This window comes from Pyrus communis, chromosome 5 (assembly GCF_963583255.1).
Source record: "Pyrus communis chromosome 5, drPyrComm1.1, whole genome shotgun sequence".
Taxonomy (NCBI): Eukaryota; Viridiplantae; Streptophyta; class Magnoliopsida; order Rosales; family Rosaceae; genus Pyrus; species Pyrus communis.
In genome coordinates this window covers 19,008,126-19,023,035 of record NC_084807.1, presented here as the reverse complement: position 1 = coordinate 19,023,035, position 14,910 = coordinate 19,008,126, and the positions used below count along the sequence as shown (strand labels likewise).

Genomic DNA, 14,910 nt, shown 5'->3' with positions numbered 1-14,910 from the left:
CCTTTTTCTTTAGCATACATTCTAATGTAGAATATCGTTTGTAATTAAAAAATTAATACATTTTGTTATTCTTCTCCATTAAAATGTATTTATAATAATCATATTAGGGTATACAAGTGTGCACAAGATACTTATGTGGTCTGCAATTTTTGCGTTTGATCAAGTACTGATCCAAGATCATCCGGAACTCCCCGTCCAAATGTGATCTTGTTGACACTCATCTCTGAGCATTGGGCCTAAATATCATCGGCATCTGACGTCGATATGGCCCATAAGAAAAGCTGAGCTTGACGCACCAAAATAGGTGGGGATGCAAGGGCAAGGTGGGGATGGGGCAATTGACATTCTTGTTTCTTTGATTTTTCAGGAACAAAAAGAGAAGCTGAGCTTGATTCACCAAACTAGGTCTATGTGTTTAGTGACCACTGGATTAATTTATTCTAAATACCATTGAGAGAGTTGTATTAGTACAAGTGAGTATGTTTCATCTTATACGCGTGCGGTACATGATACCTTCTTTCAAGTAGGAAAGTTTGTGGTCGGATTTGGGGTTCATATGGGATTTAAACACGAAGTTGACTTTGTTTGCGTTGTCACTGTTGCTTACAAGCATTGATATATACATAAGTGAATATTTACAAGCATTAATATGTGCTGGTGATATATACACAGTAAACATTTACAAGCGGTGATATATACTAATATACACGAGTAAACATTTACAAGCGGTGATATATGCTGATCTTATCGCGACCGGCATAGCTCAATCGGTCATCGCGATCAAAGTTCTTAGAGTTGCCAACATGAGGTTCTATATGTCATATGCACTTACGCATGACCGTGCAACTGAGGGTTTGAGAACCTAAACTGCCGTAAGAGCCCTCCTTAGTTTGGTACCAAGTGCAGTACCCTCGTATGCAATGTGAGTTAGCCCCCATCCTAAGTTTGTCTCACACCTATAATTTAACGTATATGATGTGTTTGTTGCACCGGATTATTTCAGACTAAACTAAGTTCAGAGACTACCCTGGATTGACTTAGACTAAATTAAGCTGGACTAACAATAAATTATTATTATATTATATTTTTTTTTTCTATTAAGATAATAAAAATTAATAGATGAAAGAAAGAGGATATCTTCTTTTCAAATTACTGGTGTTCCTCAACAACTTGGAAGTTACAAAATTTCCAATAATAGAAGGCTTACCCCTGATCCCTGAAGATAAACCTCTGTTGCTAAAGACCAAATTCCCAAATTTCCAAATATTTTGATTATTACAAATAAAAAGTACCTAGAACCCTAAAAATACCCAATCACCATCCTTCTTTCCCTCAGATTCCTATACCCATGGCCATGTATGCGGCTGAAGATAGCCATCGACGACTAAAGGTCGTCGTCAAACAGCCGATCTTGATCAGGCAAAGAAATCGCGAGTTTATAGAATCGATCCGGTTTGAGATTCGCATCAAAGGCGACTGCCAAGAGGAACTCATCGATTAATTTCCTGACGAGCTTGATTTAGCAGAGAGAGAGAGGTAGAGACAGAGATAGATGAGGAAAGACGAAGAAAGAGACAGTGAGTGAGGAAAGTGATGTATATTTAAACTAACCTAAATAATAGATTAATTTAAATCAAATTAAAATTGTAAGCGCACGAATCAATTGTAGTAATATATGTAAATACGAGGTCGATCCCATAGGGATTACTTTAACACCAATTTAACCGATTAATCACGCTAGACTTAATTAAACAAACAAAGGATAGATTGAATTGAATAATTGAGTAATTGATTAAAACTAAAATTAACAAGAAAAAGAAAAGACAATTAACTAAATCAAACACATGACACAAGAAAACCTAAGGTTATGAATCCACCAATAACAATCCTATTTACTTTTCCTAGAGCCAATTGCTATCCAATTACCATGCCAATGTTAAAGGTTGTTCTATCTAAGGTATGAATTAATCCGTGGTCAGGCATCAACTCTTGTATCTCCACATGATAATTATATCCTATTGGTTAGGCATACAATTAAAAACATAAAAACCCATTAAGCATAGAAGAATCATGTCAACCAAGTAGGACTCGCTTGATATTGGTTATCCTCACTAGTTTGTCTACTCTTCTTAATCTTAGTTCCAATAAACCTAATTGATATTGGTTATCCTCATAGATTTATCTAAATCTCTAGATGCAAAATTCCTAAAGGTGATCAGTCATTAGAAATTCGAACTGAGAATAAAATACCCACAAAGATTAAGAATTTAACATGACATATAATAGGATAATAATTAACAAAGTACTTTGCAAATATTCATGTTATGGCTTCATCATAAACCTTAGAAAATAACTTATTTACACATAGAAAAAAAAAAAAAAAGATAGAATCCGGAATCCATGGCAAAGCACGTCCCTAAGCTCTTCTTCACAAATTGCGGAGATTGTGAATGGTAATATGGTGCGGTGGTGGATGGATGGATGGATATCTTAAAGAGAGCTTAGAGCACTTATTTATACTAGAAAAACCCTAAAAAGTCTGGGAGAAAGTCTCATAAAATAAAACAAACTCCTAAACAATTAACGACACAAACTAGTAAAGAATCCTTCTTGACTTGGGAAACACGTCGCCTGTCTTGCATGCCAGTTTTGGGGTCGATTTATCTTCTGGAAAATTCTGTAAAAATATGGAAAACGTAGCTTTATCTCTTATCTTTCCAAGCATACATCACATGCCACTAGGAAAAATTGGAAAAGCCTTCAAATCTTCTTTCTGCCACAGCTACGCGATTCTGACGGGAAAACAATTTCTGCAGGATTCATTTGTAAAACTGGAATGAATGGCTCCATGGAAAATTATGAAATTTGGACACAACGATCTTCAGCCTCTTAGCTTCCTTCTCTAATTGGCCTTGCATAAAAAATCCTCTGGAAAGTCGAATTATCACCAAAAACGTCCTAAGTGCACAAAATGGCTAAAACTGTGAAAAGGAAAGTAATAAGGCTCTTTTATAATCAATTCCTTAACAAAACTTAGGGATAATTAATAAGAAATATGATAAATAATACACCTATCAGAAAGCGCTTGGCAATCCCATGGTTCAGTACGGGACTAGTTTGGACAATCTAACGAGGCTCGGAGTCCACACGAGTCCGGACTAAGGCATCCCAAACAAGGGATAATAATCCTAGTTAGTCCAGTGCCACTTAAGAAGGTGAAACAAACACACACCTAGTCTAATGTAATATTTTGTACACAATGTTGACATATCAGCAAATCAACCTATCGTAATATCAAGCCAAATACAAGCCAGCAATTTCTCACGCATTTGAAAAAGAATTTTAACTTGAAGCCAAATACATGCATTGCCAACATCTTGGTTAAGCACCATTGTTATTGATTCATACTCTTGAGATGCTGGAGAAAGGGTTCTATCTCAACAACGCAAGTGCAGACTCCTTTTAAGTTATGCAACGGGAAAATTCCAGAAATTCAAACCTACGATTAGAACTTGCAAATAAATAAATAAATATTCATGATGGGTCAGGGTGAAGAAGATGAAATCGAAAGGAACGATGAGATATCGAAAAGGTAGAGATGCAAATGAAGAGGTTGGCAGGTTCTCTTCCGTGTTTGATGAATTGTAATGTCCTACGTACATGGAGTCGTGTTTGATGAATTGATTAAACAAGCAATCTACAATCGGGAAGTTACGTGAACAGACAAAATTAGATGAAGTAATTAACTCATATGTTACGAATTTTTGTGCTTTTCAATATGCTTATTTCTCTTACAATAGAAATCGAGTTGGTTTTAATGCTTGTGTGCTTTATCTGATTTGGATTCCGTTTGTTTATCTCATTGCCGCTTCATACACACGTATACAATAGTCATTGGAATCGGCGGTGTGTATATTGATTGATTAGTGAATTTATTGATAAATTTTAGTTTTATTTTTAATTTTATCATGTATGTGATGATAATTATACAATAGAGTAAAATTGACAATTCATATATGTAGAGTAAAATTATATGAATTCAAATAAAAGCCCTCGATCTTAATTTGACTAGACCCCTTGAATAAATATCCGAGTAAAACTTGAAAACACTCTCACATAAAGTGATTTAGTCATATTAAAAACAACCAATTACTTCTTTGGATCAAAATTACCTTGTTTTGTGTTTTACTTCGTCTTCATCCCCACCCACATCCCTGTGTTGTCTCTGTTCTCCAAGAGATCAGCAATCATACCCACAACGATGATGGGAAGGAGATGTAGGGTTTGGTGGCCAAAGCAACTCTCATTGAGGAAACCATCATCATCCTCCAATTTCTTGCTTGGTTGGTTTGTTTCTTCGTCTCCATCTTCTCTTGACGTCGTCGTCGCTTTCTCCTACACCGAATTCGCGCTTTCTGGTTGCCAATCAAGCCTCCAGGTACATAAACTTCTTCAAATAATCAATGCTAATCAGATTTCGATAACTTATGTCTGCAATTTATGTGGGTCGGTTTCAATCTGCTTCTTTAATGATTGAATTTTGGGATGCATTGAATTTTTGCTTATTTTGTTTTGGGAAATTGGTACATTTTTTTTTTTCAGGGAATTCTTCGCGACACGAATGGAAGAATGCCTGTGTTGCTACAGGATAAGTCTATGTTGTGTGTAGTGGGTCAAATATTTAAGGACCTGATAGAAGAAGATCAACCTCATTCTTCTTCTTGTGGGTGCCACGAGCTCAGTGGATCAGTAGAACAATGTAGGGATAATTTCGAGGGAAACGGTTATTTGATTCAGATGCTATGTGATCCTAAAGAACAAGTTGGAAAGGACATTGCTTGGATTCCTAAACTGCATCACGTTCACTGGAATGGGAAAATCGTGTCTCGATGTGATGTTCACGTATGTAAGTTGTGAATCGTGAATGCTTCAATGGCATGCTGTTGGACTTAATTTAACTGTTAACTTTTATAGTTGATCATCATTTTTATTTTTTGGTGATTAATATCCTGTTTTTGATTTCATCAAATTTAGCTAATATTATATGAGACTCCTACATATGGTGCCCACCATTTCTCATTACATCCTTGGAATTTGTTTGAGCAAGCGAGTGCGCCTATGAGAAAACCCAAGTGGGTTGATGAACTTCACCAAAAACATCAACTCCTTGATTTGGTGAGAATTTGTGAGAATTCTTTTGTAGATTAGGACTTGTTTGTGTATGGATACACCATTTATATTCTTTAAATGCAGGATACAGTCATTCTGGCAATTAATAGCTCCGCTACTGCTGAAATTGTTTTTGAGAGATCCACGGGTCCCATGACATCTTTTGTGCGCTTTTCTACTGTTTACATGTATCTATTCACACATTTAGCTCTCCACTACTTTTTCTTTTTATGCCTGGCATTATCTGCAGTATTTAAATGGCGATTTTGTGGCTTTTCAGGTTTCTGGGATTCATATGGCAACTATTTGCCATATCTATGGCTTCATTATCTGCGTTGTTCTATGTCATTCTTCAGTTTCTGTATAGGCTTCTGAATTTTGCATCAGACTCATCGATATACCTTATATTAGTAAAGGTATTCAGCACCTCAAGGATAAATATCAGAATCCGGGGTTCTCAGATCTTGTATTGGCCAATCTTTCTTCAAGATAATGGCATGAGGTAAGATGAAAATTTCAACTGCAAATATGGAATATGTTTTGAATCCTGTGGAGTTATCTGACTGATAAGTTGGGCATTAATTCCCCTTTCATTTGCATTCTAATTTTTGGATAAAATTTAAAAATCCAAACATGTTATTAGATTTTACTCTAGTTTGGTTTATAAGAAATTTTTCGCATTTATAAATTTTCTACCCTGCAAGTGTTCATGGTTTTCTTTATCTGTACTTTTGTAGGCTGAGATTTAGGTTTGTTTGAGCCCATGATTGACCCGTTCACTTGATCTCTTCCATCATCTACTTCACTGCATTGACAATAACCCCTTCATCTTCTCTTGTGTTACATGTAACCTTTTATATCCAATAGACATTTACTGATGAGTCTGTTTCGTCTTGTGTTCTTTTGTTCCATTGCCATTTGTTTCTTTCTTTCTGGTAGTAGGCTCCTCTTATTTCTTTCCCGAATACACTGCAATTATTTCATCACCTTATTCTGGATAAAGGTCGCTATCAAGTGTGGAATACGCGGAGAAAGCTGCATTGCATAAGCATTCCGTGTGGTCAAGTTTAGCTGTTGATGTACTTCTGGGAAACTTGTTTGGTTTGGTACTGTTGTATCATGTAGAATCTGCTTGCATATGGATCTTGAAATTTTCCAGTAACATTACAAATGAGTTATTGCGCTCAGGCTGTGTGTGGTTGATGGGGGTACCTGCAGGTTTTAAGTTAAACAATGAATTGGCAGAAGTTCTTGGGATGATTTCTCTAACTGCTATCCAGATTTGGTCTACCATTTGGATCTTTTTGGGGTCCCACTTTCTTTATTTCATTAGAGGACTTGCTATATCAGGAATCATTTTTGGGGTGACTATACCTGCTGCTTTGATAATCGACTTGATTGCACTAGCAACTTTGCATGTGTCTACTCTTCATTGGTTGATATCGCTTTTATATTCAACTCAGATACAGGCATTAGCAGCTCTGTGGCGCCTTTTCAGGTATTACTTTGTGATGTCATGTTCTTTCTTTTTCAGTTTTTAAAACTTCAACATGACACCAACTGCAGTAACTAAATACAAACGTTTTTACTTTGGTTATTGTATTCTTGTGATAGGGTCATATTTCTAACCAACCTATTTTCTATCCCGTAACATGTCATATGTTTATTCATTTGTTCGTTGGAGTTTTAGGTCTTTAATACATAGTTCTTCAGTCAAATTACACCTGTAGTTCCTGCAGTTTAGCCCATATTCCAATTCCCTGTAATTTAAATATGTTTCAATTGTACCCTAGTATTTTGATTACATTTGAAATCCAGGACAAAACATCGACTCTGTCTGGCAACGTGAATATTATACAATAGGTATGTATAGAGACATCTACCTCCTTCCCACATCATAGCTCGGTTAATTTATTAAATGAAGTTGTTTTGTTCTCAATTGCAAATGTAACAAAGGGACAGGTGTGAAATTGAAAAGATTTAGAAGCACAGGGATTTATGTCGAAATCAGGCTAAACTACAGGGGAATTGTAACTTGACTGGTTCTCATCTCCACCAGTTGGTGGAGGGCAGTGGCAATTGAGGGCAAGGGCAATAAAAATTGCCCTCACTACTCTAAATAGTAATTGCCTTTGTGCAAGTCCACCCGTTTGGAATGAGGAAGGCCAAGGGCAAGGATTATTGCTATTCACAAATATATATATATATATATATATTTTTTTTTAATGTTTTCTTTGTCTTATCCCAACATATTATTATCTCCATAGAATTTTAGGTAATTTTAAATGTTTAACTTGCAAGTGTGTTGAACTTTGTAAGATTTTTAGAGTGTGAACTTTGTAAGTTTTTTGAATTCTTTAGAGTTACATTCTGGCCATTTGGGCAATTTTTTAGAATCCAACGGTCCTGATTGCCCTGTTGTTGCATCAAAATGGGGCCGTTTGGCTCTGGTCCTTCATGTGGGGTGCCCCCCCTTCCTGTCTGATGCTTCTCCACTCGGGCGCATGCCCTTGCAAGAATTGGCAGGGCAGCTGCCAAAGCACCTGCCTTCCTTGCAATTGCCGTCCATTTTTACCACTATTCGAGCTGATTTTTCTGGGCCAAGGGCAGTTCAACCCAATTCCCCTTGCAATTGGGTGACTGCTGGAGAGCTCTCAGTAGCCAACCTTCCAATAAAGAGACAGTTCTGTCCCTGATTACTGTCATTGTGGAACTTTACTCGTTGGTTTAACCTTGACCTTTTTATTTGTCTAGCTAGTTGGTACTGTGCTTTCAATAGGGATTTGATTATATAGTCGTATTAGATTTTCATATATGCAGCTGCCATCTGCAATATGAATGCCCATAATGCTAGAAAATGAAATTGGAAATCCCGTAACAAGTTTGCTTTGAAGCATAATATTTGTTTTTATGCATGCAGTCAAAGTTTACCACAGTAATATCTCTTGCATCAGTCCGACATCACGTTACTTTTAAGTGCATTGCATTTAGGCTCTTTATGCTGTTCATACTTTATTACAACATATCCTTCTAACAATCAGCGTGGACTCAAAACTGCAGTCACTTTATTATTATCACCTCTTGATTCCCGTAGCAGAGTCATGTTCGTGTAAGCTAAAATGTTAAATCTGTGGATCCACTAACTTCTTGTATATTTCCTTTTATAATATTAGTATGCGTAAAAAAATCCTGATTCTAGAAGATTGTTGTGCTTTTTGTATCTATTTATCTGTTGGTATACTTATATATGTATGTACTAACGTCTATGCATAAAGTGTACGCCCATACAAGATGTGCTAGTCTATATTGCAGCGAAGATAATTTTGTTATAATTAGTTGATGTAAATTGCTATTTTCTGAGAAGAGCTCCAGTTTTATTGTGCACCTGGTCACAGTCAATGATAAATTTAGAATTTTAATTGTGTATAGCTGGTGAGGGTATAAGTAAAATATGTCCTTTATCCGTAATTGTTTTGCTGTTTTACAACATCTAGGTGCTAATGTACTTGCTGAATGTTTTTCAGGGGCCGAAAGTGGAATCCTCTTCGTCAGAGATTAGATAGCTATGACTACACTGTCAAGCAACACATCGTTGGATCTCTTCTGTTCACACCACTTCTACTTCTATTACCGACAACTTCTGTTTTCTACATCTTTTTTACCATTATGAACACAACTATCAGCCTTATGTGTATACTGATTGAAGTCACTATATCTTTTATTCATGCCACACCATATATCAAAATTTTCCTTTGGTTGGTCAGGCCGAGAAGATTTCCATCTGGGATATGGTTTGAAATGGTATCTGTTTGGAGTGGTGGAGTTGATTCTCCTAGGGATATTACTTCACCATCGGAGAAACTGCGGACCGAAAAGGACCTCACTGGAGAAAAATCTTCTGTTGTGGTTTCATTTCTTCATAGTAACTTCTTGACTGTAGGTGAGAGCTTGATCTTTGTTTAGTTGATTGTATCTCAAGTCTGAAAGTTTCACATGTTAATTACTTGGGCCTGGCTTTTCTCGTAACTATATTGATGGAATATACGTACCAGGGCAAATCGTCATGCCTCACTACAAAAAGGTTCTTTCTGGGAAACCTCAGACATTGGTTGCCACTGCAGCTTATGGAGTCCTCACTGGCAGACGGTGAGTTGAAAATTGAATTCAAATTTGATCGTTTTCATGGCTGTTTTATCTTTTTTAATTTGGTTCCAGGATTCCATCTACAATTGGGACTGATCTTCCAATATTTCCGTGGATGCTAATCTCCTACAAAGAGTATTGGCGTCTCTGTCGCGATTCAGTTCTTGCATACTATAGAGCGTGACATGTAACCGGTGTTGCTGCTGCCCATTAACAACTAACTGCATTTATTTAACCTAACCTGGAATTTTGTTCTCCCATGTAAACCATTTTTGAGGTCCATCGACTTGTTCAGGCCCGTACAGGCAATGTATCTGATTCAATTTGGAAGGATTGTAGGATGAAGGTTTTTGTTCATCTGTTTCATCTAATATGTCTGCTCCATTGCGTAATTAGCGTGATTCAAGCATAGGGATTTAATTCTCAGGCGAACAGAGTTTGCTCTTGGTGATCGATCCATCCCAGTTGATTCTGACCTAAGTTAATTGATAACAGACGTGAGGATCGTTCAACTGGGATGGATCGAACTATAACACTGCTTGCCTCCTTTCAGTGGAGTCATCGCCTGCAACTGCAAGTCACTCGGGTTGACGCTGATACTGAAGTGACTTATGTAAGACAAAATTAAAGTTTGGTGTCAAATTGCGTAGTTTGTCTTTGAATTTGGAATGCCGTTCTTTGAGTTCCTCCTCCTCAACCTCCTCATCCTGCTGTTCTGCTCATTCTTTTGCTTTGAGTTTTAATGAGTGGATGCATTGCCACGTAAGCGCTCTATGTATAAAAAAAAATAGAAAACTAGATTTTAATCCTTAAATAAGATGAAGTTTAGAAAAATGTCTTATACAAGATTAAAAATTGATTTTAGTCCTAGACTCTATTTAATGCCAACATGTCTTTCTTTTTTATTTATAATTTTATGAAAATATTATAAATTTTAATTTTCATTATGGTAAGTATCTTATATAAGAAAATATTTTTGTAAAGATTTTTCGGTACACATGTTTTTGCACATTTTCTTATGTGCCATTAATTCATTACAATATATTTAGGTATGAACATTTCGGTATAATAAGTTTAGGTATGGACATTTCAGTACACTAGTTTATTATAATATATTTAGGTACTGACATTTCGGTACGCTAGTTTAGTATCATATATTTAGGTACGGAATTTTTTGGTACATTTATGTTTTTGCATATTTTCTTATGTGCCATTAATTCACTAGGATATATTTAAGTACAGACATTTTGATATACTAATTTAGTAAAATATATTATGATAAAGACGTTTAGGTACACTAATTAGAGGAAGTAAAATAAATATAATGAATTAAAATGTGTATAATAATAAATAATTTTAATTTTAATGTAATGACATTAAACAAGATATCTATTAAATATTAAAACAAAAATATAATATAAATTTGAATTAAGTACACATTAGAGGACTAAAATTAATATTTAATCTAATACCAGGTTTTTATTGAATTTTAATCTTCTTCAAGGATTAAGGTTCAAAAACCCCTACTGTAACATCCCACATCACACAGGGGAGTGGATCCTGTAAGCGTTATATGTATATTCCCATCTCTACCTAGCACGAGACCTTTTGAGAGCTCACTGGCTTCGGGTTCCGTAGGAACTCCGAAGTTAAGCGAGTTCGTGCGAGAGCAATCTCATGATGGGTGACGTTAAACGAGTTCGTGCGAGAGCAATCTCATGATGAGTGACCCACTGGGAAGTTGCTCGTAAGTTCCTAGAAACAAAACCATGAGGGTGTGGTTGGGGTCCAAAGCGGACAATATCGTGCTACGGTGGAGTCGAGCCCAGAATGTGGTGGTGGCCCGGGCCGGGATGTGACACCTATAAAAAAATCATGTCTCAACAAAATCTCTTCATACTGTTAATAAGCACAAATACGTATATTATTTGCATGCATACTCTTGTCAATTGGGGCCTTGGCCATTTTCATCACTACAATTAGATTTCTTAATGTTTTTGTATTTGTTTAATTTTTTTGCAAGTATGATCTATGAATGATGAACTAAAATATAGATGGTTTAGGTCGTTGAAAAAAAAAAAAAACTACGGACGGAATGAACATCACAAAGAGTCCTTATTGGAGTAGGGTTGAATTGCACCAATAGTCCGGAAGGGCCTCACTGGAGAAAAATCTTCCCTTGTGGTTTCATTATTTCACAATGCATGAGAAGAATCAATAGAACTTAAGAAAGCAATATATACCAATCCATGATATCCATGATTCTATCAGAATAATTGTAATTTTTGTTTTACTTGGATTATGTATAATAAAATTGGTATGGTGGGAGGCCAAAATTTTACCACAAGTGTTCACCCAACCATATTTATGGTTTTCAAAAAGATACACTAAATCTACATATAAAAAAAAAAACTTTTCAGAAAAAGAAGTTCTTTTTATTTTTCTATTTTGGTAAAAAAAGGTCCTTTTATTTGATAATAACTTAATTGAGATACGTTCATTTTCTCCTTTCATAGTTTCATACAAAAAATAAAATAAAATGAGATTTGATATTCACAAGCTTCACAAGCCCTAAGAGTGTCAGCATTCACTTTTTAAAATTTATTATTATTATTAAAGGAATGAGAGAAGGTTCGAAACTATTACAATAATTTAAGAGATGGAGAGTTTCGAACTTGAGATGCATGTGTAAAAACTCAGCACTCCATCTACCATCATTCACGATGACCGCCCTTATCGAACAAAGTGATGACCGAACTGGGCAAATCCGTGCACATTCAACCTTGCATGGCAGGATAAGATTTTGCAATCTTGACGACTTTAACTCCACGGTGTTGAATCTTGAGCTGTTCAATGATGCCGGCGACATCTTCTATTTTCGTGGGTTGGAGGGGAAGAGTAGCAGCTTTGTTAGTTGGCTCTAAGATCATCGACTGAGGAGTAGTACGAGGGTAGAAGAAGTCAGTGGGAAAGAAGTTGTATTGAAGGCCTGCCATGAAAATGTAGGAAGCAGAAATTAGGGTTAATTAGAAGCTATATGAAGGAATTGGTTTGGCGGCCTTTGCCTTTGGGTACCAATAAATAGTTCGGCTTTTCAAGATGCTTTATATGGGGAATGAAAAAAGATAAGAGACGAAACCACCCGTCTTTTATAATGCAATGGGCTGATGACGAACAAAGTTGTTCGTTAAAGTTCTTTTTCGTTAAACTTTCGGTACTGTTCATTTTAACGAAAAATCACATTTTTATACTAAAAAAAATCAATCCTGATCATATTCATTTTATCCTTTATTTTGTCATTTTCGTTAAAACTCAAAGTTTTTATGCTCTTTTCATTAGTTTTCCCAAAAATAAACTTTTGTGACCTCTAGGTTGGCTTTTTATATATTTTATTCAACGTATTATACATCAAGGTCTAAGGGATTTGGGTTGAGCTACATAATGGACATGTCATATAAGTTAATTCTAAACCTCTCGCTTATAACTTATATATAAGAGAGGAATACGACTATACTAGACTTGTCAAATTGCCAATTAATCAAAGTCTGATTCACGATGATGACACATATATAGACCTATAAACGGATTGAATTCGAACCAAACGTATTGATATCCGTATTTGGACCAGGTCATCATATATGACTTATAGATCCATTTCCGAAAAGCATTGGATTCAGATCAAATCAAATCCTTATTAGATCTAATTCAAGACCCAAAAAACTTAAATTTATCATCACTTGCTTTGTTCTTTTTTTTTTTTTTTTTGGGTCAAATAATAGATTTTGTTAGATTAGTCACCGACGAAGTTCGAATCCACATGGTCATGCAAATGCTCAATTTATTTTCATTACTGTGGTAAAAGGTCACTTGCGCAGTTGTTCTTTTGTTATATTAAACTATTTTGAATTTAGATATTTTCACGTTTCCATAATAATAGAGTATAAATGTATTTGAAATTTTGAATGCGTAAAAACTTAAATACTGTTACACACAAGCATAATATTTTCGAAATAATATTTTGTCAAAAGGTCCTTCTGACTTGATAACTTCATGTTGATACGTACGGTTCCCTCTTATATGCTTCATCAATAACTGATAAAAAAGGAACAGCATATAAAATGCACAGCTACCTGCACTCCGTCTAATTTGGTGTGCCGGAATAACTTGTGATATGAGTTGACATTAAAAAAAGAATAACGCCTGATGAGATTCGTATATCAATTTCCAGTTATTAGTTACAACAAATACAGATTCTATTTTGGCACTAATAATAAAACAAACATATATACTTCAAGGCATGCATGATGACTTGATATCAAATAATTAAACAAACAAATATTTTAAGGCATGCAGGGTGACTTAAGAGCAAAGTGTTTGGCATGCTACGAATCCTGTTCTCTTAAACCTTAGTGTTCAAGTAAATTGTGATCACTTACCATTCATTCAATCTTAATTTAATAATAAAGGAGAAAATATAACAACAAAAATTCTACTTTTAACTTAAGATAAACGGTAGGTGACTACAATTTTTATTGGGTTCTGGTGTCTAGGAGAACATGATTGGGTATATGCTAGTACGAAAAGTGAAGGATGATACTTGCATTCCCTCTTATGAGACATGAACTCATTCCCTCTTTTGAAAAATGTATCTTGATCGCACAAATTTCATAATGAAAACCGTTCAATTTCTTAATCTTCACTCGAAGACTACCCCTACAAAAAAATCATTTCAATCGGAGATCATTTAGTCATTCAAATGTATAAAATTAATTGATAGTATAGGTACAAAGTAGCATATTAGTTACTTATTTCATATGTTCGAATGATTAAACGATTTTTTTTTAAATAATTTTTTTCGGGTAAGTTAAATAAAAATTAATAAATTGAATGATTTAGATCGTTAAATTTATTCGGTCAAATCATTATTCACAAATAGAAATATGTGCATCCCCACGTAAAAATGAAACTACTATTCAAAATCTAAAAAGAGGAGAAAACAAAAGAAGAGTCAATGGTATATGCTGCGTGCAGAATGTTATTTTCTGTTCTCAACGCGGGCATATTCGCATATTCAGCTAGCCATGAGCCAAATACTAAACAGCCATCGTGGACCGCAGGCCATGGCACAATGGTATATGCTTCTTTCTCTTATTTATTATGCAAGTCAAATAGATCGGAAAGTTTGAAACTGTTGAACTTTGAACAGAAATTCATTTTGTTTATTTCCACGTGAGGTCGAGCAATGACCCTGCCTATATTACCGCGAAGTTGGACAGCTACAAGATGTCCACGTGAATTATTATTTTATTTTTTATTTTTTTAAAACGATAGATTTGTTAGATTATATATTAAATTAGTGAGCTAACGAAGTTCGAATTTATGCCGTGGTACAAGGATAACACTTCTCTCTACCACCATAATAGAGAGTCACTTGCTCCACATGAATATTACTCAAGGACATTAGAAAATGCTAAGTTCAATATTGTTATTAGATTCAAAACTATTTTATTTAAGTTACGTAATTCTATGGGACACAATTTGAAGGAAGATTATTAGCTTACTCTTTTTAAAATTTTGACCAAGTGGGGAGGTTATTTG

At 35.2% G+C, this 14,910-nt stretch overlaps 1 protein-coding gene across 5 annotated transcripts; it reads left to right on the top strand.

Annotated features, from left to right (window-relative positions):
* Nucleotides 1–4,125: 4,125 nt before the first annotated feature.
* LOC137735472 (uncharacterized) lies at nt 4,126–9,683 on the top strand. 5 transcript variants are annotated; one of them, XM_068474899.1, is made up of 10 exons: nt 4,126–4,438; nt 4,603–4,902; nt 5,035–5,175; nt 5,254–5,357; nt 5,450–5,671; nt 6,173–6,667; nt 8,694–9,109; nt 9,222–9,315; nt 9,385–9,499; nt 9,590–9,683. In XM_068474899.1, exons 1-9 carry the CDS (start codon nt 4,262–4,264, stop codon nt 9,494–9,496), a joined length of 2,061 nt encoding a protein of 686 aa, XP_068331000.1. In that variant the 5' UTR covers nt 4,126–4,261; the 3' UTR covers nt 9,497–9,499; nt 9,590–9,683. The 5 variants fall into 5 exon arrangements, with proteins under 5 accessions (XP_068331000.1, XP_068330999.1, XP_068331003.1 ...); XM_068474898.1 differs by having other exon boundaries at nt 9,385–9,683; XM_068474901.1 differs by lacking the exon at nt 4,126–4,438 and having other exon boundaries at nt 4,733–4,906; nt 9,385–9,683.
* The last annotated feature ends 5,227 nt before the right edge of the window (nt 9,684–14,910 follow it).